The sequence below is a fragment of the Rhinolophus sinicus genome, linkage group LG02 (genome assembly GCF_036562045.2).
Source record: "Rhinolophus sinicus isolate RSC01 linkage group LG02, ASM3656204v1, whole genome shotgun sequence".
Taxonomy (NCBI): Eukaryota; Metazoa; Chordata; class Mammalia; order Chiroptera; family Rhinolophidae; genus Rhinolophus; species Rhinolophus sinicus.
In genome coordinates, this window is record NC_133752.1 from 85,655,875 (window position 1) to 85,681,489 (window position 25,615).

The following is a 25,615-nucleotide window of genomic DNA, read 5'->3' on the forward strand; positions in this document are numbered from 1 at the left end:
AGATGGGTAACAACTCCAGGAATCAGACTAGAGGGCTATAAAATCTGGAATGATGTGTAACTGAAATCAATCTGATCTATGTAGGTTCAGATCAAAATTACTTGCACACACTGAGTAAAACTCATTGTAGGTGAAAGCTACTGAATGAAAGCCTAGTAACAGCTAGAAAAGAAAAACCTTGAAAAAAAATTTTCCTTATCTTATTGCTATAATTAGTTTTAACTAAGAAATGGCGATGCCAAGAAATTGGTCATTATCCCTAAGATATAATAAAAACTACTGTTTAAAAAATTAGAATGTGATACAATGAACTTATAAAACATTAATTCTATTTGTAGTCCATATTCAGTTAGCTAGAATTAAAACTTTATATTGAAAGATCATTGTAGATTAAAATTTATCAAAAGTAAATCTCATTCTGAAAAGTAAAACAGACCTAGTGTCAAAGTTGTCTTTTAAATTAAAAAAAAAAATGCTAATACATATATACTTTATGTACTTATATAACCATTTTAGACTTAATGCCAATCTAAAAGAGAAAATGTCCAATCAAATGAACAGAAAAAATTCATCTCATTTAGAAACTCGTAAATATTTATACTTTTTAAAAACCTCATTGTAATTCTTAATACAAATTTCCAGCCCAACATAATAAACCTAGTTAAAAAACAAAAGGAAAACAGCTTTTAATTTAAAGACACTGTTTATATAAAGAACACTGATACTTGTTGGTTTCAGATGTTGGCTATGCACAAAACTTTCTTGCTTCATGACAATTCTGTTAGTGAGTTGCCCAAAAATATCCCAAGCAGAGCTCATTACTTTAGTCTCGGTCCTAAAATGTACATGGAAAACTATTTTGAAAACCATTACACACTCTAAATCTGAATTCTGAGTCACAAGAATAGTAATTATACACATACCACACACACAAAACTGTAATAGCTAAAGGAAGTAACATGCGCTATGTGCCAGGCTCTTGATGTAGCACTCTATGTACCTCACTTAATCTTCACAACAATCTGTGAAATAGGCACAATTATCCTCCCCATTTTACAGATGAAACAACTGGGGCCCAGAGAGACTGAGTAGTAACATACCATGAAGCCAGTCCGGCTCAAGCCTGTGTTTGCAAACACTACATTTTTTGCCTCTTAAACTGGAAGTTACTCCAGGGGGAATGTAATGGAGCTATTATTTCAATACACACCTATTTCTTACAGGGAGAAAGGAGTTCTCAAAAGAAAAGTGAAGGAATACCGGTAATACCACATATGAATAGAAACAGTTTATTTTTTAAAATAGGAAAAGCAGCTAAATGATATTTAGAATACAATGTACCAATATGGTTTAGAATCCCTACAATGCAGCGACCGAAGCGTCTGCATTCATTTTTTAAAAACATGCACATTTTTAGAAATCATTACCAACCTGTTTTAATTTACATGTGAATAAGAGCACTCGGCCTAAAGAACACAAAAACACACACTAAAGAGTAGTACCAAAATTTGAAGCTTTATTATACTCGTTGACTGTCTATGTACAAACCCAGGGACTGATGAGGAGATCAACAATGCTGTGATTCTAAAGCTGATTTTTGCTATTCGCTCTGTATAGTTTATCTATTTAAAGTACATTCCAATCTTCTTTCAGCTGTTCCTTGTGGCTGATGTTTTCAGAAAATGCCACTGGGTAGCAGACTGATCGGTCTGAAAACGTCCCAGAACTTCAGACCCGGTACAGGCCCAACGAGAAGACCAAAGGTCCCGAAGAGGCGTCTGATGCAAGCTGAGAGATGTGTGAAAGTTCCACACCAGTTCCTCCAGGTAACTCCAAGATTATCTTCTAGGATAAAACCAGTTCTTAAAGCAAAGCAACAGCCATTATGCCTGAGTAGTAACTGTTCTTGTTCCATTGGTGTTTGTGGAATTTTCTGTACTGCTGCTACTTTTTATGGATTCCAACAAGTTTTTAACTCTTTCACTTGCAGGCTTCTTCTTTTTCCTCTTGGCCTGAGACACATTCTTTGCTACGGAAGGTAGCAGCAGGGCTGCCAGCCCCCACAGCTTATTTGATGGGGAAGGGTGATCATTAACTTCCTGATGTAAAATCCAGGCACTTTCTCTAGCCAGATCTACAAATTTTTGCAGCTGGCTTTGACTTACATTTTTGCTGATGTTGAGGGAAGTTTCAAAAGGATTCTGAATGTGCAGTGGAGAAGGTTCAGGTTTGTTCTGTTCCCTTCCCTATAGATTATCACAAGGAAGAAAAAAATATAAGAAGGGCACGGATATAAGAACAGTTTGGCTTAATAAAATGTCAAAAACACATAAAATACCAGCATTAACTTCAGAGAGTAAAGAATTTCTTTACTAAGGGAATTTGGTATGTGCATGTTATGTATTTGTGCATAAGTGCGTGTGTGCCTCTGACTTTTTTTCCATTGTAGTTTTATGAGTATTCTTTAGAGAAAAATAAATTAGGTTTATGAGCTATGGATGATGAGGCTTAGATGAGAGGTATCTGGAGTAAGTCAACGAATAACAAAAAGTATTTTTAAAATAACATAACTTTTACCTAACAGGATAGAGCTGGGAAGGAAAATAAACGAAAAAAGCAAAATGGCAGAAATTAAGATGAAGATACTTATTTTTAAGACTTGCTAAAAACATATTTATTACAGTGGGAATAGAAGCACACAGAATCAGAATTCTTAAATTAAATATAGTCATCAGAAAGGAAAAGAAGGAACAAAGGATTATTCATTAGTCATTTTAAAGCAAAGAAGTTTTCTATTTCATCAGAGCCTGCTTAAATAAGATTCTGCCAGGTAAGACATCTCATAGAAAAAAAAAAAAGCTAAAGCCATAACTCGTGAACAGCAGTGATCCACGAGCCTATATAATCTTTTCCTCTTTCAAATGGTATCACATATATTACTTAAAAATTACAAAATACATGGTCAGCTTTCCCCAATGTGAGCAGGCACCCGTTTATTCCCTAACTTCTCTCATGTCCCTGCCCAGTGGGGAGGGGCTCCTGCCTGTCATCTCTCAGCCCTAGGGTAAGAGTACCAGCAGGATAAAGAACCTCCTATGTTCTGTGACCTTTTCCTCATCAGGAATCTAATTACAAACCAGACTGCATTCCAGAGTTCTGGGTCTCTGCTCTCTCTCTTCCCCCCACTTTTTTTTAAACAAAATTCGCATCAGCAGAATAAAAGTTAGGGAAGAATGAACAAAGGAGAACTGAAGACACAACAACAAAAATCTGAGCATGTGTTTTATGAAGCCAATCTTGTAAGGGTTATAACCAACTGTCCAAATGATAAAGAGAATAAACCCAAACAGAGAACTATCTCAACTACCCACTTATAAACCATTTTTGTCTAGGGTTCTGCTCTGATTTTCTTTTCCAGAAAAATATCTAGCATTCCAGCTACTCAGATGAACCAAAATCATAAATTCACTTGCCTAAATATGTTAAATCCTAAGGGCTCTAACTGAGGGAATCACTAAAATCTATCTTTGGGACCAGGTATCGTATTTCTTCCTTAGGAACACAAATCCAGTTGAAAAAGAACTGTATGTAAAATTATACTTCCCAGAAAACTTTTCAGAATATATACCAGATTTTGAAGGATACAGTATTAGATGTTGAAAGAGTTAGCTTTTGCTCTTTCAAATAACGAGGTGACTGATCTTAGTGAAGTTATGTAACTCCTCTAAGCATCAATTTCCTTATGAGTATCTATTACTGTAGAGGTGAAATGCAGTAACATTTATTAGAGTGCTTTGAAAACTAATTAAATATTAGCACAGTAGGAGATACTAATCACCAAATATTAAAATATTATTTACCTGTCGAATATTTATGGAATTTTTATTGAAAGCGAAATTTCCAAAATATTCAAAAAATTCTTTCAGTAGTAATTCTGCAAGAAAATAAAACAAGGAAAATAAGAGAAAAATCTGTTTCAATCCAAAAAGGAACACAAAGCAAGAATGATAGAACACCTACCTAGGGTTTCTGTGTTTCCTGAAGGTTTAATTCTATTCAAGTCACAAACAAATGTACAGTTGTGGCCTTCTATTACACATTTATCTTCTGCATCTTACATAAACAGAAATGAAAAATATTTCACATTATATTTCAAAGATATTCCCTACTTCAGAAAAGAAATCTATAATTAAACAAACCAAAGTCACAGATTAACATTTCCTATTAGTCAGTGTTCTATAACTTGTATTTAGTTAATAAAATTTAAAACTCTATTTAAAAAGATTTAGACTAATTATACTACGTGAAATTAACATTACATTTACTTTAGCCTAGAATTTACTAGAATTGTCTATCAACAACCAATGATTTTTCATCTATCTTTTGAGGTAACCAGTTTTCTAATTATAAATGAAAATGTAGACAGTTTTCATCTTTCACCAACTCAAATCTTGGCACCATTTTTGATCAATAATATTTAATGTACATCTTTATTTCCACTCTTATCACCTTGGTATGTATTTATTTTCAACAATTCATCCATGACACAAACAGAATGCTCTAAGAGTTTTTAAAAACTTCAGGTAATTTCTAAAATGCAGTACTCTAGAGAGATTAGAATTCGGCATGACAAATTTAACAGCATGCTGGACTTAAGCATTCCTCTTTTCTAATAGCATTTATATCTTTAGAGTTAATAATTTCCCTAATTATTGATAAATATACAGCCACCATAAAATCCCTCACCCATTCTAATCTACCTTGCACTGTACAATATGGCGGGCAAACCCCCCCTCTTCAAAAAAATCGAATCAAAATCCTAACTCCGAGTTGGTGCTCTATCGTGTAGCACTCCTCTGACTGCATTTTGATTGCATGCATGCTGTCTACTCCCCTACCCCAGTCTGGGACTTCGAAGCACTGTCCTGTTCATTATTGCCTCGCCTCCCTAGTCTAGTCCACAAGCGCCTAACGCATAGCAAGCACATAGCCAATCATCTGAATGACTGCTGATGTTTGATTTTGTAATGCTTATCTATGATCTATGATCTCCAGAGGGAAATTAGAAAAGGTTATGTTAATCAACAGACAAGGTGAAGTCCTCCCTGCTCCTCCCACCATGCCATATGCTCCAACAACACTCAGCCCCTCTGGGAGGCAGCCAATATATTGGTTAAGAGCACAGGCTAAAAGATGGTGAAATGCAAATACAAGCATCTATCTTTACCGCCTCCGACAACATCACTGAAATAACAGAACGATATAAAATCTTAAAGACAGAGAACAGAAGAGATAAGAGCAATCAAAACATTTTAAGTTGAAGGACAGATGGACTAATAGCAATGACAGGAAATCTTAACACACTGAATCCTACACCAGCAAAAAGAAAGCCAAGAAGAAACCAGATATAAACAAGGAAGAGCCCCCGACGGCTCAGCCATTGGAAGCACCAGGTCCGAATGGATGACTTAAGACTCCCCCAGGTCGCTTCTTCCCAAACAGAAAACTCCAGGTTTACTTTGGAGATGGTAAAAGAAAGGCTCTCCAGTCAGAGAGATACAAGACACAGCTGAGGGTAGGAGCAATGTTCTAAAAGCAATAATAAACAGCAACATTTCAGCATGCTAGTAGCCAGGGCTATTTTTCCAGGGGAAAAAGAAAAATATTTAAAGAGTCATTTCTGGGGAATATGAATAGCCCAAAAGGAATGACCCAGAGATAGTGCCATCTGAGCTCCCCCAAATGAAACAGTCCAGTCAAATTACCCTACAACAAATGGCATGGTCAACAAGCCCCATCTCAGCTGAGATTCAAATTAGCTTTCTGGTTTACAATTCAAACATGAGCAGAAATTCAAAGATCATTAGACACCTAAGGAAGGCCTCTCACATGAGACTAAACAAAACAAAATGAAAAACGATCTAGAAAAAACTGAGGCTAGGAAAAGAATAATTGATTAATAGAATATTTGATGCTTCTATTCTGAGAAAAGACTTATTTAGACAACTGGTGGCAAGTTGGAAATTCAATTTATGTTAAGTACATAAAAAACTAAGCAAACAAAAAAAAAAAACCAAGAAAATAAGTAGTATTAAAAACGATTAACACCCAAGAATATAAAAAGTTTGGCAGGAAAGAAAATTAATTTGTTTACTCCATGGATCAGATATGAATAGCATTTAAATAGTTGTAATAGCGTAAAGAATACAAAACCAGAAGTACTCGTATGTTACAGCCATATTCAGAATATGAGGGGTGTGTGGTGGGGGCTACGGGAGAAAAAGAGTTAACTCCTCCTCTTCCATAAAAGTCAAAAACAGCAATTCAAGCATTTTATTTTGGAAATATGGTTTACAATATCAAACAGATCAGCTGTTTGAGTTAAAAGTGTTTGTCCACAGGGAGAGGCAAAAGAAGAAGGCACAGGCTCAGAAGGGAGTTACTGTTACAAAGTTTGTAGAATATTTTCACGCTTTATGTGTATATATAACTTTGATAGAACTTAACTTTAAAAACCACAGCTTTTTTTCATCAGACACCATTAAGAGAGTGAAAAGGGAACCATAATATACACATAGTTGAGATATACATATACATACATAGTATGTGACAAAGGACGCATATGCAGAATATATAAAGAACTCCTATAAATGAATAAAAAAATGACAGATAATCAAATAAAAAAATTGGCAAAAGACTTAAGAAATTTCGCAAGAGATACCCAAATGGCTAATGAATATATGAAAATATGCTGAACTTCTTTAGTCATTGGAGAAAAGCAAAGCAAAGCACACCGTCATGTCACACTAGGGCATTAAGAACAGCTCCCCTAACACAAAGATCCTACCAGGTGCTGCAAAGCCACGCAGCACTTAGAACTCGTATACGATGCCCGTGGTAGTTTACACTTCAGGAAACTGCGGGACCATGGCTACTAAAGCTGAATATACCCCAGTCCTAAGACTCAGAAATTTCACTCCTAGTATATATTTGACAGAAGCGAGTACCTGTGCTCACCAAAAGAAATGTGCTCGAATGGTCACACTAGCACTGCCAATAATAGCCCCAAACTACAAATTACTCAAAAGCCCATCAAAAAGAGAATTAAAAAAAAAATTGTTGGTCTATTCATGTAACAGAATACTGCATAGCAATGGACATGAATGGTCCACAAATACTCTAATGATATGAATGAATTTCCTAAACATAATGCTGAGAAGGAAAATGCCAGACACAAAAGAACATACTACATGATAGCTTCTACATAAGAGACATAAACAGGACAAATTAATCTATGCTGTGAGGAGAGGCTGGGGGTGGGGGAAGTTATGCAGTGACTGGAATGGAGTCCAGCTGGTACGCCCATGGTGCTTTGGTGGTTACATGGATGCGTTCAGTTTATGAATATCAATATCCGCCAAAAAAAAAAAAGTATAAGCTCTGAAAAGTGCTTGGGTTTGAATTCTGGCTCTAGCATGTTCTAACTATGGGGCCTTAGGACATTTAGATAATCTCTCAAAGCCTCAGTTTCCTCACCTATAAAATGAAAATAGTAATTCTGCCCATAAGGTTTGTTGGAAGGAATAAGACGAGGCCTGTTTTTTTATCCAAGTGCCTGGCACAGAGTTAGCACTCATTAAATTGTCGCTCGGTCACACAGAGCTACCAACTAGAGCTCTCTTCTATGCTTGGGTCTCTGCATCAAATCTGCCAAAGATGCTCCCCAATCGTTTCTTCCTCAAGCCTGTAATTACTCATAGGAAAGCAGAACAGGGGTCCCAAACAAAAAGCTCTAACCAAACAACTGCTTATATGATGAAAATGCTATATAAAAGCACGAAGCACAGAAGTAAATATAACAAAAGTAGCAAAGCCAAAACAAGGATGAAACACACAAGACAATAAGAGACATGGGGGGCAAGTAGTGGAGATTTAAGAAAACACAAAGAAATTCAAGCGTAACCAAAATATAACAGTTGCCATCATGCTCAGTCCAAACAGTCTTGAACTTTTAAAATGTTCATCCACCCACTTGAAATCTATTTACTGAACTTATAGTATGGACCCAATACTATGCCAGGAACGGAAGATGCAAAGACGAGTCAAAGACAGGCTGCCCTAGAAAAGCTTGGGTAAGACCAGCAGATAAAAGAACTACAACAATCTAACAGTTGCTACAATACAGGTGTGTCCCGGGAGCTTGTAAGCCAATAGAGTGCTATCTCCTGAGAGGAGGGGGGACTGGCAGAAAAGAGCCAAAGAATGAATGACATGATTTTTCACCAGGTTTGTCTTCTCTTCCCTGGCTTAATCCCGAAGAGGCTCTTCAAGTGAAAAGAGGAGGTAGGGAGAATGCCATTTCAGGGAAAGGCACAGAGACATGAACAAGGACAAACATCAGAGGATCAGGAAGGAGTCTGGAGTGCTGAAGCGCCTCATGTGTACACACAAATGGACTGAAAAGAGGAGCAAAAGGAAGCTCGCAAAGAGCCCTAAATACACCACTATCAAGTTTGGACTTTAACTTACGCTGGTTCCAAACAGTGGTTTACAAAGTCCTAGAAGTGCTAGAAGGTGTTCCAGAAATTCATGCTGCCTTCTATTAAAAAACTAACAAGCAAGTAACCAAAATATTTTTTTCTTTTTTAAAAAAAATATAAACTGACAGTCTCTATCTGAATATCAAACATGAAAAATTCTTCTATAGGAAATTCAAGGTATCTCTAGAACTTTAAACACCAAAAATAAAAAAAATCAAAGCAATAATTATATCAACTTATCTTTGCATTTATTGGCAATTCACACCTACAATGTACTATGTACAGAGAAGCAACTGCAAAATAAAGCCTGAAAATTTATCTTACCATGTTTAAAAACATGAAAAATAATTTTAACAACCAATTTGGTATTTTGAAATAGAAATGGAAGAATTCCCAAACTAATTGAATCTGTTTTGATGCCATAAGATATGAATACATCTAAATTTATTTTAAAATATATTTGGAATAAAAACTTAACATTTTAAATTTGTGCACAAATCCTATTCTTTTTCTAAAATAATTAACAGAATTTAAAAAGAAACATACTAGGTAGATAGTGAAGGATTTCAAGAGAGAGAATAATAGAATTAGATATGAATTTTTTGAAAATCACTCCATTAGTCTAAGAATGGACTGGTGGGAAGCACATGAGGGTAAAAAGAGAAGACAGTATCATCTTCCCCAGGCAGGGGACGCCAGGGCCAGAGTCTGGCAGGAGTGGCAGTATTTGTAAGAATGGAAGAGAGCAATCTAGATGTTAGCAGTCTGCCCTTAACATAAACCTGCCTCAGTTCTTCCTCCTTTTTACCACTTCTATTTTTTTCTTAGCTCCTGAACTCCAAAAGTTCCATTTCCCCCCAAGACGGCTTCTATGAGAGTAGTATTAAGCATCAGTGCCCACAGCAGGGGTTGAACAGCAAGTAGTATTTACAGGTTGCTTACCGGTGAGGATCTACCCATATTTTCTGTTTATGTGCATTGTACCTCCGTACTAGATTGTTACCCGAGAACATCGTTCATATCTCACTGCACGCAAAATAACACCTGACACCAGTAAGTAACCAGTAAATATTTAGTGACTAAATGACACCGTTCATATCTCACTGCACGCAAAATTACCTGACACCAGTAAGTAACCAGTAAATATTTAGTGACTAAATGACACCAAACGATGAGATGAGCAAAGGCACGGATGGCGCCCTTTATTTCAACCTTAAAAGTAAGGTACGTGACTACCACTCTCCCTTCCTGAAAACTCCCTAATTTCCATTAATCTATCACAATGAGCTTTTTTCAAGCTCACTTTCAAACTGCACCAACACTTAAAATTGTTCAGGAAAGAAAAGTTTACTTATAATTTGGATAATAAGGGAAAGAGGCATAGAAGATAGAATTTGCAGAATCAGGCAGAAAAACCAAATAGTGTCAACAAAGGAGCTAAGACAAAATGTCATGAGTAACCACAGCACGCATTGGCAGGAATATGGAACACATGAAGAGGAGAGGCGGGAGAAGAGGCTGGGAAATCGGGTTCTGGCTACATAGGGGACGGATTGTCTTCAACAAGCTAAGCAACTGTTTGATGTTCAGTCTACAGGGAGTAAAATTCCTTTTAAAGTTACTTTAAACAGGGAAGATTCAGGGATGTACTTATAAAGGTGCAGAGTATATACGTTTGAGTGTATTTCTGAATTATCTCCCTTTTAAAATTTAGGACTGTAATACTTTAGAATCTTCTCCAGCATCCTATCAAAATTTTAATTTTTTTTAAATATAAATTAAATTTAGCATACTAATTTTAAAATAATTCATCTAAGACTGCTTATAAACTTTAATCTAAAAAAATTCAGGAACTTAAAACATTATGAAACAATTGTTAGCATCTCTAATAGAAATCTGGAAATAGGTTCAGCTTTAGAAAGTCATCTTTGAAGCTGTGATCTAATCACAAGCTGTACCTGAGATATGTTTCTTTTTCCCCAAAGTCATTCCAAACTTAATCAACTAAGGGAGAGGCTCATGACTTGCAAACCACCTGCCAACGGACACAAATAAGTCAGAACACTCAAAAAATTCTAAAGTCCTCAGCTTGGCAAATCATCTGCTCTCATGACCTCTAGTGGGCATTAAAAAAATAAAACACACTTTAAATTTTCGATTCACAAGGCTTTAAATATACAGAAGACAAATTATATGACTAATAAACACACATGACTTTGATAACAGATGGAAATTATATTCATTCAAAATGTGAGAAAGAAGAAATAGAGAGACTGATACTAGTCTTACCTGCTAGGGATTTTAGGTAGTCTAGTGTTGGAAGAATAGGGGGTGATCTCCTCTGGAGAAAAAAGATGACCATCATTGTAAGGGAGAAATTTGTAATCCAAGCACCAGGAATACTGCTCGTTAACGAATGTGCTCGAGCCCAACACCGGATACTGAACACCAAGGCTCTCACTCGTGAATCCAAGGCACCATATATATAAAGGAGTTCAGAACTTTTCAAGGCAATCCTTCAAAGGAGAAAAATAAAAGAATTTTCAACCCCCAAATTATGATCCCAGGATAGACTAAAACACACACCTGGAAAGACGTCTAAATGCCTTCCTACATCTGAACGTATTCAGAACATCATGATCAGACATCAAAAGTGTTCCGTATTTGCAATATAAAAGGTACTGTAAATGGTTGAATATCAAATACTCATTCCCATTAAAATATTTTTAAATACTGACAATCACAATGTAGTTCTAAAACTCAGAATTTTTAAATCAAAGTTCCTAAATATGACTTCAATAATAAGTGAAACACGCTACATATGTGCTCTTTAATAATTATCAATAAAGACAGAGAAGCATTTGTAAATGAGAAGCTTTGCGCCTCAGTTTCACCCCTTGGTTAGCTAGTCTTTTGGTAGACACGTTAGCCTGAAAGCAGAGGAAAACATTCTACTTATTTTATCAAGAAAGTATAAACGTCTTCGAGTTCAGCCAAAATTACCTGAGTCAATTACTGAAAAACCCACAAAGATAAAGTGTCTATTAAGAAATCAAACTTCAGAGCCCATTTTCTATATTCAGAATGTTACAATGCAAAGAATTACTAATCAGAAATATTTTAATCAAAACTGCTCTAGAAAGGATTTTCTCAATCTATTTTTATGTAACAAATGATATAGTGAAATCAAATGCATGCAATGAGAATGAGAATACTAGAGTTAAAAAATAAACTCTTTTTTTCCCTATTGAGAACCAAAAGAAAAAGGAATCAGGTGTCATTCTCAACCCATTTTTTTAAGCAAACAGGTTGTTAGGATAATAGAATAAAAATATGCTAAAAAAAAACTACGCAGTCTTAAAGTTGCTTAGGAAACTCTGACTTAAGCACACACCGTATTTGTTTAGAACACAAAGCTGATTATATCTGGGGGTAATTCAGAGCTCAAACTCAAGTGGCTACTTCATTTTCTAAGTATATTTAGAAGACTATATAGAGAAGACTGTATGCTATAGGTACTCTTATGTTGTTTTCAGGCTACATAAGAACAATAAAATACAGTTCTTCCAGAAGATGATGTTAGTTAGGTATGATAACATTTTAACACCATATCCTAACATTTTATTTTGAATACCAAAAAACTGATACACATAAGAGAAAGCATTTCCTGTATTTCAATCTAAGTGTTCAAATCTTTAAAAAATTATTACAGTATGTCTAAGAGTCCAAAGCCACTAGACTGTTCTGGACAAGAAAAATGATGTTAACACCTTATAATATTCACATTGAAGATTATGAACTTTAAAGACCATACCTGTTGTTAGTAGTCAGATCACACTGAAATCCAGAGGCCTGGTGTGAGAACCTCACAAGTGGACATCGAGCGTTTAATATTTTTTGTACACCCACACAACCAGGGCCAAAGTGGTCAAGGCATTCTCCTATCACGGACAGGATCTTCTGAGTTGCAATTCTTTCTGAAGGAACATTTTTCACTTGAAATTCCATCAGAAAATTTCCTAAGGTCTGAATAATAAAAATACTGGTAAATAGGAGCATTTTATAAATAGGAATTTCTTACATAAACTTTCACAAAAGGAAGTTCAACCTGATTTCTGGCAAAAACCAAACAAACAAACAAAACAAACCAAAACACAGCCAAAAGCACACTTGACAGCATCTGCACGAGAACAGCAGATCAACAGAAGAAAACAGTATAAATGGACTTAACCATATACAGGAATTAAATATTTAATAAAATAAACTCTGCGAATTACTAGGGGAAAATTACTATTCAACAAATGAGTCAAGTGACCATTAAAAACAAAAATCCCCCAAAATAACTAGATCCCTACTTTGGTCCAAACACCAAAGTAAATTCAACATGGATCAAAGACTTAAATGTAGAAAGTTTTACCAGGAATGTACGAGAAGACAACGGGTGAAAAGGGTTCTCTAAGCATGACAACACACAAAAGAAATATGATTAAATAAAAATTAAAGCCATCTTAAGGCAAAGCATATATTCACTACTAGATAAAAGACAAAGTAAGACATGTCACAGAAAGGGCTAATTTCCCTAATTTATGAAGCATTTGTACAAATGACAGGGAGGAAACCCACCTGATTCTAAAAATGGGCAAAAAAGAGTAAGAAATAGAATAAAAATGGCTAAGAAACATAGTAAAAGATGTTCTTGCTTGCTACAAACTAAAAAAAATAAAACAGCGATGCGATTATCCTTTTCTCAGTCTGGCAAAGACTAAAGGGCTGACAGGACCAGCACTGGTGTGCAGGGGAACACGCACAGCCTATCAGTGGGAGTGTTAACCGGGACAGACTTTTTGGACAACTTCAATGTCTACTGAAACTTTAAAAGTGTAATACTTTGACTAGCTATTAAAACACTAGGACATTATCCCAAAGGAATACTTGCATAAATGAGTCCATTTCAAAGCTGTTCACTCACTGCAGCATTATTTGTGTGGCAGGCACCTTTTAAGAGTTCTAGCACGCTGAATTAGGCTCCCTACCCACAACCACCACCTCTCCTAGAACTCGTTCCTACTAAAAAGATTCAGACTCCAACAGTGTATAACATGGAGACCTACCCCCTGACTCCCACCTGAGAGGACCGAGCGTGGGCAGCTGACCTGAGCACTGGAGGAGAGCACCACTCAGATCCAGCCAGAGCTCTCTGCTAGGAATCGGAACTCAGGTTCAGAGGCAACCATGTGGCTGAAATATGTGACTCAGAAGCTTTGAGGCAGGCATATCCAATACCACAAGGATGAAAACGTAAAGAAAATCCATGGGGAGAGAGGGCGAGGAGAGAGAAAGGGAGAAAGATAACTAAAGCAAATTTATGGAGAGAAAACACTTCAAGGGCTCTGGAGAGTTTACCCTTCCTAGTTCTAGTCCTTTCCTAGGACTCATCTACATTCCTGACCTGGGTTCTATGATGCTTCCTCTACTTCTTTCTTTCCTTTGTTTAAGCTAGTTTTGGTTGGTTTCTGTCATGTACAACCACAGAGTATCATCTCATATAGTTGTCAATAAAGGTGGGAAAAAGGTACCACCCTAACTGTCTAACAAATAAAGGACTGGTTAGGTAAACTATGGTACATTCATTCCACGGAATATTCTGCAGCCATTGAAAAAGATGCAGTAGATTGAATTGCCAAGACACTATTAACTGGAAAAAAAATCAAGTAATAATCTGTACAGATTAAGTTATAGTCTATAAGGATTAAATTTTTGTTTAACGAAAAGCATTTCTATATGCAAAGGGAAAAAATCCAGGATAAAACACATCAAATTATCCACAACAGTTATCTCTGCAGGTGGTGGGACCTTCAAAGATATTCGCATTATACATTTTTGTAACTATTACTTTAAATCAGGGGAAAAAAATTTAAAAACTATACAAATGTGACATGTATACAAACAATCTCCACAAATCAACCTGTTACTTTTTTCTGTATTGATTTCCATCATCTATACAGATTTCTATTTACTAGGAAACTTTTATATTAAAGAAAATAAAAAGTAGATTTCCTTTAAAATCATTAAAATTTCAAAAATCTAACTTAGCCCCTTTGTATAACATCTTTATAACTTTCATTGTCCTGGTCCATTCTATTTTAAAACACACACACACACACACACACACACACACACACCAATTTATATGAAAGGAGGAACAAATAAATAAAGTATGGAGCTCCTTAATGGAAAAGCAAAGAAAGAGAAACACCCTCTATTAAAATTAAGCAGATCGGGAAGAAAAAGACATATTTGGGGTCCAATCATCTCAGGATGGCAAAAGACAGGCAATAGGGCGAGTAGCATCAGACTAGACGGGAGGGGAGTAAGGCTGGACTCAGATACAAAGGAAAGGTTAGAAACACTCAGAAGAAAGAAGACAATGAGATGTTTCAAAAATTAAATAATATAAATGAGAGAATAAAATCATTGAGGTATAGAAATGGAAATGACACCAGAGAAAAATAGATCTCAGTAATGTAAGTAGAGCCAGGAAAATGGCAAAACTGTGAAGTATGAGCAGGAATGTGACAGTTGTTAAAGCTTTTCTGACATTTACAGTATCACTCACATTCCTGCCCCTCTGAGGTTACATGACTTGCTCTGCCAATGAAATGTGAGCAGAGGCTTCAGCATCACTTCCAGGTGGAAGCTTAAAGAGCCAGAGCTCAATCGCCCACTTTGCCTTTCCACTGCTTCAGTGATGAAACCCTGGTCAGCCTGAGTGCTTGAGAGAGAAATATCTAGAGTGTCCCTGCTGACCTGCTCTGGCCACACAGTCCCAGTAAGAGATAACCAGTGGATGTGTTAAGCCACTGAGATTTGGGAGTTGTTTATTACCAAAGCATAACCTAGCCTCATCTGGCTGACATGATAAGAGATGGAGAATCACATGAGGTAATTAGATAAGTGGATTCTGCACACGAATAAAACAGTGCAATTATGAAAGTACAGATAATAAAAATACATCTATTATGAGCAAAGGTACGATCCTCTCAAAAATTACTCCTCTATCAGATAAATAAAAATTAGAAAAATTCTTCAGACAGCTAAATCAATAAACATTTATTATTTTGCTTTCCTTCTAGCACTATTTAGTTTCAGGTAACATTTAAAAATATTATGGCATGTTCCTCCTAATCTCTCTAGCATTATGCCAGTATCTAATAAAAGACAAAACATAGGAAAAGCACCTTGACCACAGGAATAATTTAGGTAGCAGAAAATGGGACTTAGCCACCAATTTTTACTTCTGTCACCTAACTCCTCTAGGATATTGAACCCTATTATTATAGCAAAAGGAAAACTAAAGGAAAGAGCAAAGGCAGATTTTCGCTTAGCATTTTGTGCTGAAATGATTTTTGTGATAAGCTGGGATACAGGTTTCATACGTAAGCATCTTTCACACATTAAAAAATTATGAGAACTGACAGTTACAGTACGTAACTTTCGTGTAGTCATTAGCACAGCATCGTTTAGTGCCTGTGCTGCACAGGACAGCCTACAAGGTGCTGTAGGACAGACAGGGCCGAACACTCTTCTCAGCTGCCCTCAACTCAGGCTGCAGAATAAAACGAGCCCGTGGCAGATTACAAACCACGCTGGGGCGCCAAAACATACACGAAGCACCAGAGGTGAAAGGAAGAAGAGCTCACAACTGCACAAAGTAGTCGATGAAGATTCACTGGATATTTAAAAGTGCATCCATTTTTCATTGTATTTCATTTTTAATGTTTCTATTAGCAAAGCTGTTATCTTAAAAAAATGTTTCAAAGTATCCATTCATAACATTGAGGAAGTTAAACCTACACACAAAATAATATTGTTTAATGAGACTGGAGCACTATCTTTTAAAATATCTTTTTCTAACTACCACCTGCATTTCCAAAATCTAATCCAACGACAAGTTTCCAACTCCTCCCTTTGCTTCCAACAGAAAAGATCTCTGTGTTTCCTACTTGTATAATAATGACATAATTAACATTACTGCTGATGGTGGTCAACATTTGAACACTTAGAAAGTGCTAAGCACTGTCCTCTTTTACATATATGAGCTCAATCAATCCTCTCAAGCATCGTCTGAGACAGGTGCTACAACAATATCCAAATTTTACAGCTAGGACAGTTGAGGCACAGAGATGGTAAATAACTTACCAGGATCAGACAGCTAGTAAGTAGAATTACTAATGCAGTTTGGCTCCAGAACCTAGGTTTTAACCATTACAATACATTACTATGCTCCTTGGTTATTCAGTGAAGTCTTTTATTGAAAATAGCCTAGCACGATTTAAGCATCTTTCCCAGGAACTTCATATAACTTCAAGTACATGTGAGTATAGATTGATCCATTTCATTTTGATGTGTTTCACATTCCTTGGTCAGTTTCAATTCAGTAAATGTATCCTGAGCACATTAATTACGCCACGCACTATGTGGGATAGGAAAATGAACAGACGTGGTTCCAGTCCTGCCCGAGCTTATGAAATAGTGAGACACATATTACTAACGAAACAACACGTGAGATTTGCAGACAGATAGAAATACAAGCAAGATACTTTAAAAAAGTGATTAACTTTGCCTGGACTGGAGAAAAAAAAATTAAGGATGGTTTCAAGAAGGTAATAGTCAGAACCAGGACTTGAAAGCTACAAGAAACCATCAGGGAATGGAGGAAAAGAGCACTCCTCTCTGAAGGGGCAGAACAAGTGTTTTGTTGTTACTCATATTCTGTAAGTCTGGAAATGATAACTAAATGATATAATTGAAAAACTAGTTGTGTGCAAGTACGTAATGGAAACGATTACTAAAATTAAGAGGCAGATCATTTCAATACTATGCCAAAGAGCCGAACAATTCTAAGTTTGTGAGAAGACCCGACCCGTGTTTTAAGATAACTCTAGCACAGACCGAAGGCTGGAATACCAAGGCATGACACAAGAAATAAGATAAAGAGAGCAAGATGTTGGTATAATGATCTAAGTGAGAGTTTATATGGGACTGTGGGGGTAGCTTTGAGGGATATACCTAAAATATAACAACATATATAAAGGCTGAAAATAAAGACATAAAAGAAGATATGTGAGGTAAATAGTAAGTGGCCATCTAAACAAACAAAAAAGAATTTAAGAAAAAAGCATTTACAGAGATAAAGGACATAATTTAATGATAAATGAACCCAATAAGAAGACATAATAATCATACACCTATACACCTATATGTACCTAAGATACCTTTGAGAAGAAAAATCAAATGAATTCTAAGGAGAAATTAACAGGCCAAAAATCATGCGATTTCAAAATATTTCAATAACTAGATCACACAGATTTAAAAAAAAATAGTTAAGATACAGATAATTTGAATAACATAAGTAAACTTGGCCTAACGAAAAATTTCTGAACTCTTGGAAAAAAACAATCATTTTATTGCGTATGAACAGAATATTCACCAAAAAAGATCATATATTAGACAGACACAAAGAAATACTTACAATTCCAAAGAATCAATATCAAATAGACCATATTCTTTAACCACAACGTTTACTAACTTTAGAAATCAACAGTTATAATTTTATTCAGTCAGCTTTTCTAATATCTTAATTTCAGTGATCTAAAGAAATATAACTACCTTGTGATCGCTGAATTTTCCAATTTCATCCAGATCCAAAAACATGTCCAAATCACATCCTAATTTCCCAAAACCGTTCACAGAAGAGCCAAACGGTCTGACTGCACAGTCTGGAAAATATGCAGCTGCTATGTCTTCAATAAGAGAAGAGGTAAAATATCGGAGCTTGGTGTTCTCCTCTGTGAGCTGGAATTCCTTCAAGAGAGTGTTTAGCTGATCGTCTATCTAGCTGGCCAAATCAAAACAACAAAATACAGAAAATGTACAGGTCATATAAAATAATTGTCATTTTACTACTAAAGATTTAATGGCTTTGGAGACCAACCTTAAAAATATGCAATCTTTTTTTCTTCAGCCTTAAAAGTACATTTTTAAAAATACCCTTTAGAAAGCACTGAGGAAGATAATACTAGCAAAATAAAATTAAACTACTACTTTTCTTAAGTGATGAATATAAAGTACTGTTTTAGGAAAATGAAAATAGTAAAATGCTCCCGAAAAGGAGGTCAAAACAACCACAAAGCTAGACATTTTAAAAGGAGTTGGGGGGACAGAAGAATTCATGTTAAAGGCAAGAAACACCAGGAATAAGCAACACTTCAAACAAGACTGATGCTAAAATGATCCCATTTTAACGGTGTGCACTGGAGTAAAATATTTAAAATACAAATCACAGCCTTATATGCCCACATTTGAACAGAATATTAAGAATAACTGAACTAAGCATTCAACCAAAAATAAAGAAAATATAAAAGGTCAGAAATAAAATTTTAAAAATTAGAAAAATCAAACCAAAAAATAGTATCGTGATAAATAAAACTATGAATTCATTCTTTGAAAGGACTACTACTAAAGTAGCTAAACCGCTGACAAGTCTAAGAAAAAAACAAAACTAATATAGTAAGCATTATTAGAGCAAAAAAAAAAGAGAAAACCAGAAATAAGGTATTTTAAAATTTGAGAACAATGCCATGCGCAAGTTATGTCATTATATTGACAAAAGAAAGCCTGAATAGTCCAAAGGCCCAAAACTTTGGAAAAACGTGGTTACTTCTGAGAAGTACAATGGGATGTAGGGCAGGGAGTGAGGAAGGATTATTTCACGTTTCACTAAACGTATTCTATAGTTTAAATATTTAATAATAAGGACTAATACAAAATAATGTCAAACACACACATATTTTTAAAAGTTAGGGAAGTATACCTATAAACTTACACTTTCTGCATCACAAAGTAATTCGAAAAGCTTCTTGCTTGAAGGAGGTGACTGATTACTACGTGATATACATGATTGCTCTGCAGTCTGGTTTGATGCATTCTTCAGCTTTAAATGGAAGCACCGTGATCTGAATGGAATCGCAGCCTCTGTGCCCAGACTTGGGGTTCGAGTTACACTCTGCAGTGAAGCTACACTTTCCTTTTGACAAAATTCTACAACAGCATAAAGACCCTATACCAAAACATAAAAACAGAGCACAGCAGAATGATATATTTAACATAGGATTTTAATTCATATTTCAAAGCAATTATAATGTGAAAATATATTAATTTTTAAAATTCACAAATGATTTGCTTCTAACATAAGCACTGGTTTTAACCATGATAAGCAGATTAAGAGAAGAAACACTGTAAAATGGTAACAGTCAAAAGAAGCTGAAAAGAATGCTGAAACAGAAAATTAAAAAGCAAAACAAAGATCCCCTCCCACTAGACCTTTATCACTAAGATAATGGGATTATTTAAAGTATTCAAATAATGGAATCCTTTAGCTACAAATTGCTTATAATTCTGTCATACTCCTGTAAGGATTCCTGTTCTCATATCAAAAAAAACCAACCTCATTAAAGAAATTTAGGTACGGAAAGATGTACGATAGCAAAAGAGAATCTAATTTTACCATACTGCAGAGAGACAAGAGAGCAAGAAATAACAACAAAAAAGAATAAGTTTTTCAAATACTCACAAAGCTTTCATAGAAGAAATGATTATTAACAGGTCCATGTTGGGATAAATATTTGAGAAACTTTTTTTCACTGATTTTATTTGGGAAATGTATTAAAACACTCCGCTGTGCCTGTTCTCGTCTTTCTTTCTGTACTTCAGAGAATCTCTTTTTGGGAGTCTTGTCTTCAGAGCCTATGAATGAGACAAAATCATTTGTAACACACACACACACACACACACACACACACACCCATGTACAATTTAAAGCATATTTTGATAAGATATATAAAAATTTGATATCTAACTAAAAACAACTTTATCCTAATTTATAAGGATGAAGCTATACAACTTTTAATTTTCATTTTACCATTCTTTTAACTATCATTAAAACTGTCCCCTTTCTCTGTTTTGAATTTACTATATTAAATGCATAGTGCTAAAAAGAAAGAGTTCCACAGAATTTTAAAAGCAAAACCAGGAATGTAAAAGCACTCATTTAACACTTCCACAAATACTCTGCAAGTTGTAACATTTCAAAGCCTAAAAGAAATTATTACAACCCTGAGGGCAATGTGACAATGACTTTAGAAGTTTAATGTAGGGAGTAAGTTATTACAGTTCTTCTTTGTCCAGGGTCTTGACTGGGCTTGAACAATTAACAGTGAGTTATCAACTATCCTGTGCTCTGTATCACAGGGAAATCAAAGAATTTAAAACCTAGTTGCTGCTTATAAAGAGCTCATTATAATTTTACTAAAGAAATAGAGCGTAATTTTTTTTTTCATTAAAAACTACTCCAGGGGTTAGGGGTTTTACAATCACAGGAAATGAAAACAAGAGCTGTGATAGTCAATAATTAAATATTACTAATCCACTGACAACAACAAAAAGATTAACAAATGAACCAAGTATAAGGAGTAAAGAAAATCAGTCAAGTTCTAAGAGTATATTAAAGCCAAACACTAAATCTTAGGAACTCATTTTTCCCCCAAGAAATTTAACCTCTAGTTGAGTGACTTAAAAGTGCTTCTTCTAACACTCTGGAATGACAGATTCTGGAGATTATAAACCATTATGTCTGATATCAATAGCCTCAACAAAATTCCAAAGAGATTAAATAGAAAATGTAACTAATGCATGGAACTCAACAGAGGCTTTTTTTTAAGCCTCATTTTTCTTTCAAAAGGTTATTATAAAATGGATGGATAAAAGAAATACTGCAAACACACTGCACCTTTATTTCAGCAAACTCTAGGACATCCTCTTAGACACGACAAAGAAATGTGGGTTCACGACAATAAGGCTGGTTAGCCCTAAACTGTTCAGGAGCACTAACCTAAAGGCACGTTTCTAATGGCAAACCAGAGAACTTAGCGCCCTGACCTACTCTACATTTCTAACAACGGATCAAACATGTAGTACTGAATGGCTTTCCTACACTCCCTGCACCAGATGCTGAAAATATATCTCTTAAGTATGTGTCCTCATCTCCATTCTGGATGCCAATTCTTTAACATCAATCGCTTATTTCAGGCCTGTGTCACCACAATAGCCTGATTCCTAAACAGTCTCATTCACTCTAGTCTTGTTCTTCTCAAGCCATTCTCTACATGGCTGCCAAAGTAATCGTTATAAAATATGTAATTTTGAAAGTCTTAGTGTTTGACTTCCCTGCTTAAAACCTTTCAGTGGCTTCCCCACTAGGTTCAAGGTCAAGTCTAAACTCCACAGCTGGGTATAAAGTTATCGGAAAACACCTCACACTGAGCACATCTATCCAATCTGAAAGCACCTATGTCTCTTTCTGGAGTTTGCTTACATGGGTTGGTATATCTTCCCTTTTCTACTTAAGCTAACTTGTGTTAGTTTGTGACCTGTACCCAAAAGAATCCTGAATAATATACTACATATTCTTATTCTTAAATCAGGATTCTTTCCACTTCTCAGATGAAAGCTATGTTAAAACTAAGATTAACACGGAAATGGGAAATTAGTCAATTTTAGTTCATTATAAACACTTTTCAACCATTAGAGCTTGACCAAATGAAATTGGCTGATTTATGAAACTGTGTTTCTTGTTATCAGAAAACGTTACAAATGTTTTGGCAACAAGTTCTCACCTTGAGTTAAAAGCTAAATTGGATATTTCTCCAGTTCCTTTCAATTATAAAATTATATGCTTCTAAGTGAGTACAAGGTGTAGTTACCTTGTTTTTTAAAAAACAAAAAAGCAAATGAGGATTTTGTTACTTGTTATGCTCCACAAGGGACTTAGCCAGTTATATTATCCTAACAATACAAAATGAAACACATTTCCTAAGTAAAACAACACAGTTGCAATAAGTGAAGAGTATAGCATTGGAATCAGGTTTTATTCTTAGGTACTGATTAGCTGGGCAAGTTTGAACTAGGCTGTTTCTTCTATAAAATGGAGTAACAATAATTCCTTCTATACCTACTTTACAAAGTTTTATTTCTCAAAGAGCATATGAAAATTCCAATTTAAACCACTATACAAACGTTAAATTACAATAGCTTCTTTGGAAGAATCCTTACTCAAATTTCCAGTTACTTAACAATTTTTAACAGAAGCAGCTTCTACTAAATACAATCCAATCAGTATTTGAATGAAATGTCATAGTAAGTAACACTTATTTTAGGGGAATAAATCCTATCACTTATTTTAGGGGAAAATATTATACTTGTTTAGCCTATTTTAGAACTACTCCCAGAAAAAATTCCGTATCTTAAAGCTATAGCTCCAAGAAATGGTAGAAATCAACACATTTTGTTTAACAGCTCCACTCGAGGTCTAAATTAACTCAACTATGTGACATTGCACAAGTCATTTAGCTCTTTTTAGTCTCTTTCTACATCTGTAAACTGGAAAGTGACACATTTCTTCCTAGATTGTTTTAAGAATTGTAAACAACGCATACACAGCCCTTGGGCACAAGAGGGGTTCAATAATATTGGGCTTCTCAATAATAAATTTAGAACATCTGCAGCACAATAGCCTGGTCCAGTGGATGTACATATGTTACCAGGTTGATTTTGCTCAAAATGGCTAAAAGAATAAAGTGAACGAAAGTAAATTTCATAGGTAGAGCCCTCATCAAGGCGTCAGTGTACTTGGCTTCCATCAGCGACTCGTGAGTATGAAAATCAGATACATTTGAGACGATGAAGTAACTTACTGGTACGTAGGTGGCATCACTGTTCCTACTGGAAACATTATTTCGCCGAATTATAAAACAGTAGCGAATTGTGTTCTTGACCTGAGCTTCACAGAGGTTCAAACAATTTCAATACTGTGCACAGGAGTCCGCCAAGAAAATAGCGTCACACACCCCCGCCACCGTGAGCCACGACGGGCCGCCTGAGGTTCCCCCAGCGAGATCAGGAGCACGGGACACAGCCTCACCTTATGCCAAAGGTTCCACGGCCACTGCCACGGGCCACGCGTTCGCCCGCGATCCCCATCGCCTCCCCCTTCCCTCGCCTGCAGAGGGTGGGGGCTCCACAGGAAGCCGAGGACCCGGCACCATTACCTGTCTCCGCGCTCCCGGAGGACTGCTCTTCTTTCCTGACGTCTGCGGCCACAGTTCCTGGGCAGCTGAGAAGCCTGAGGCTAGGACGCAGGCCTTGACTTCTCTGAGCACGAAGTGGTAAATGGGTCAACAGCCCCACACCGCGCGCCGCCATTGCCAATGTAACAAACACTAAGACGAAAGGGCACACGGCTTCTGCGCATGCGCGCTGAGGCGAAAAGCATGGGAAGCCTGGAGGGTCAAACTAGGCGAAAGAGGTTCGCTTAAAAAAGAAATTAAGTCCCGAATGAAGACGCCTGAACCTTCAGACGTGTTTTATTTACACTCTCCGACAGTTCTATAAAAGGAGACACCAATAGGTTGAGCATGCCATCAACTCTTTCGAATAGTCGTGAAAAGAAAAACAAAAAGCAGGGTCATGCAGAAGCAGTACTGACCAACTTGGGAATCTAGAGTATAAATTACAACATTTTTTCTTTACCAGACACTGTTCTAAGTGCTTTGCATGTATTGACTCCTAATCCTTACAACCCTGTGAGGCAGGAGCTACTGTTATCTCCATTTATTAGCGAGGAGACTAAAGCATACACAACTAACACTCGTAAAGTTACACAGCCAGTCAGGGGTTAGATAGAGATGGGAGTTAAACTTAGGTTGTCTGCTACAGGGTTTCTTTTTCCTTTTTCTTGCAACAAGTTAATTGAGATTTAATTCACATACTAAGCAACTCACCTCTTAAGGTGTACCATTCAACGGCTTTTAGTATAGTCACAAAGTTGTGCGACAATCACCACAATTATTTTTAGAACACTTCATCACTTCCAAAAGAAACCTTGTGCCCATTAGTTGTCTCACCCCATCGCCACACTCCCGCCAGCCCTTAATAACCACTTATCTATCTCTGCCTCTATGGAATTGCCAATTCTAGACATTTCGTATAAATGGAATCCTGCAATACCTTGTTTCTTTGGGACTGGCTTCTTTCACTTGGTATAATAGCTTCAAGGCTCATCCAGGTTGTAGCATCTTTCAGTACTTTATTCCCTTCTATGGCCAAATAATATTCCATTGTATGGTGTTAAAGGATACACTGAGGCATATTAAAATGTTTAAGAGTTTATTTGAGCAATACTTAATTTGAATTCGGAAGCATTCGATCTAGGAGACAGGAACTCTGAGGAGCTGTACAAAATGAAAGACATCTATAGGCAGAAGTGAGCAGGAACAAGGAAGTTATAGCAGGCAAAAAAGTGGGTTGGTTATTGCAAAGCTACCTTCTTTAGAGATGGCAGGGGTCTATCAGATTATCTAACTAGTTTGATTCCATTTCTGGGAGAGCTGAAACTGTAGTTAAGCCTACATTTAGTGACACGTGGCCAGCATAAAGTCCATTTTGGGCCTGTTGCCTTGTTTTTAACAATGGCTATGCCACACAAGGCTATCCATTTATTAGTTAATGGACATTTGGGTTGTTTACATCTTTTAGTTATTATAAATAATGCTGCTATGAACCTTCATGTATAAGTTTTTTTGTGAACGTATGTTTTCACTTCTCTTGAATGTATACCTAGTAGTGGAAGTGCTGACTCTGTTTAATGTTTTGAGGAACTGCCAGGCTATTTTCCTAAACAGTTGCACCATTTTCATTCCCACTAGTAGCGTACACAGGTTCCAATTTCTGCACATTCTTGCCAACACTTTTATTTTCTGTTTTCTGTTTTTTGTTTTGTTTTGTTTTAATGATAGTCATTCTAATGGATATGAAGTGGTTTCTCACTTTTGATTTGCATTTCCCCACTGAATGGTGAGCTTTCTTCATGTGATTATTGGCTATTTGTATGTTTTCTTTGGAGACATGTTTATTCAGATCGGATATTTTTAAGTTGGATTATTTGTCTTTTTATTAGTTTT

At 36.0% G+C, this 25,615-nt stretch overlaps 1 protein-coding gene across 1 annotated transcript; it reads right to left on the reverse strand.

Annotated features, from left to right (window-relative positions):
- Positions 1-1,494: 1,494 nt before the first annotated feature.
- Positions 1,495-23,902, reverse strand: MTPAP (mitochondrial poly(A) polymerase). The gene is made up of 9 exons (XM_019731531.2): positions 23,705-23,902; positions 20,173-20,345; positions 19,426-19,659; positions 18,210-18,434; positions 12,355-12,566; positions 10,830-11,056; positions 4,021-4,113; positions 3,861-3,934; positions 1,495-2,246 (listed from the first exon to the last, which is right to left on the reverse strand). The coding sequence occupies exons 1-9, from the start codon at positions 23,856-23,858 to the stop codon at positions 1,884-1,886; spliced, it is 1,755 nt and encodes a 584-aa protein (XP_019587090.2). The 5' UTR covers positions 23,859-23,902; the 3' UTR covers positions 1,495-1,883.
- Positions 23,903-25,615: the final 1,713 nt, after the last annotated feature.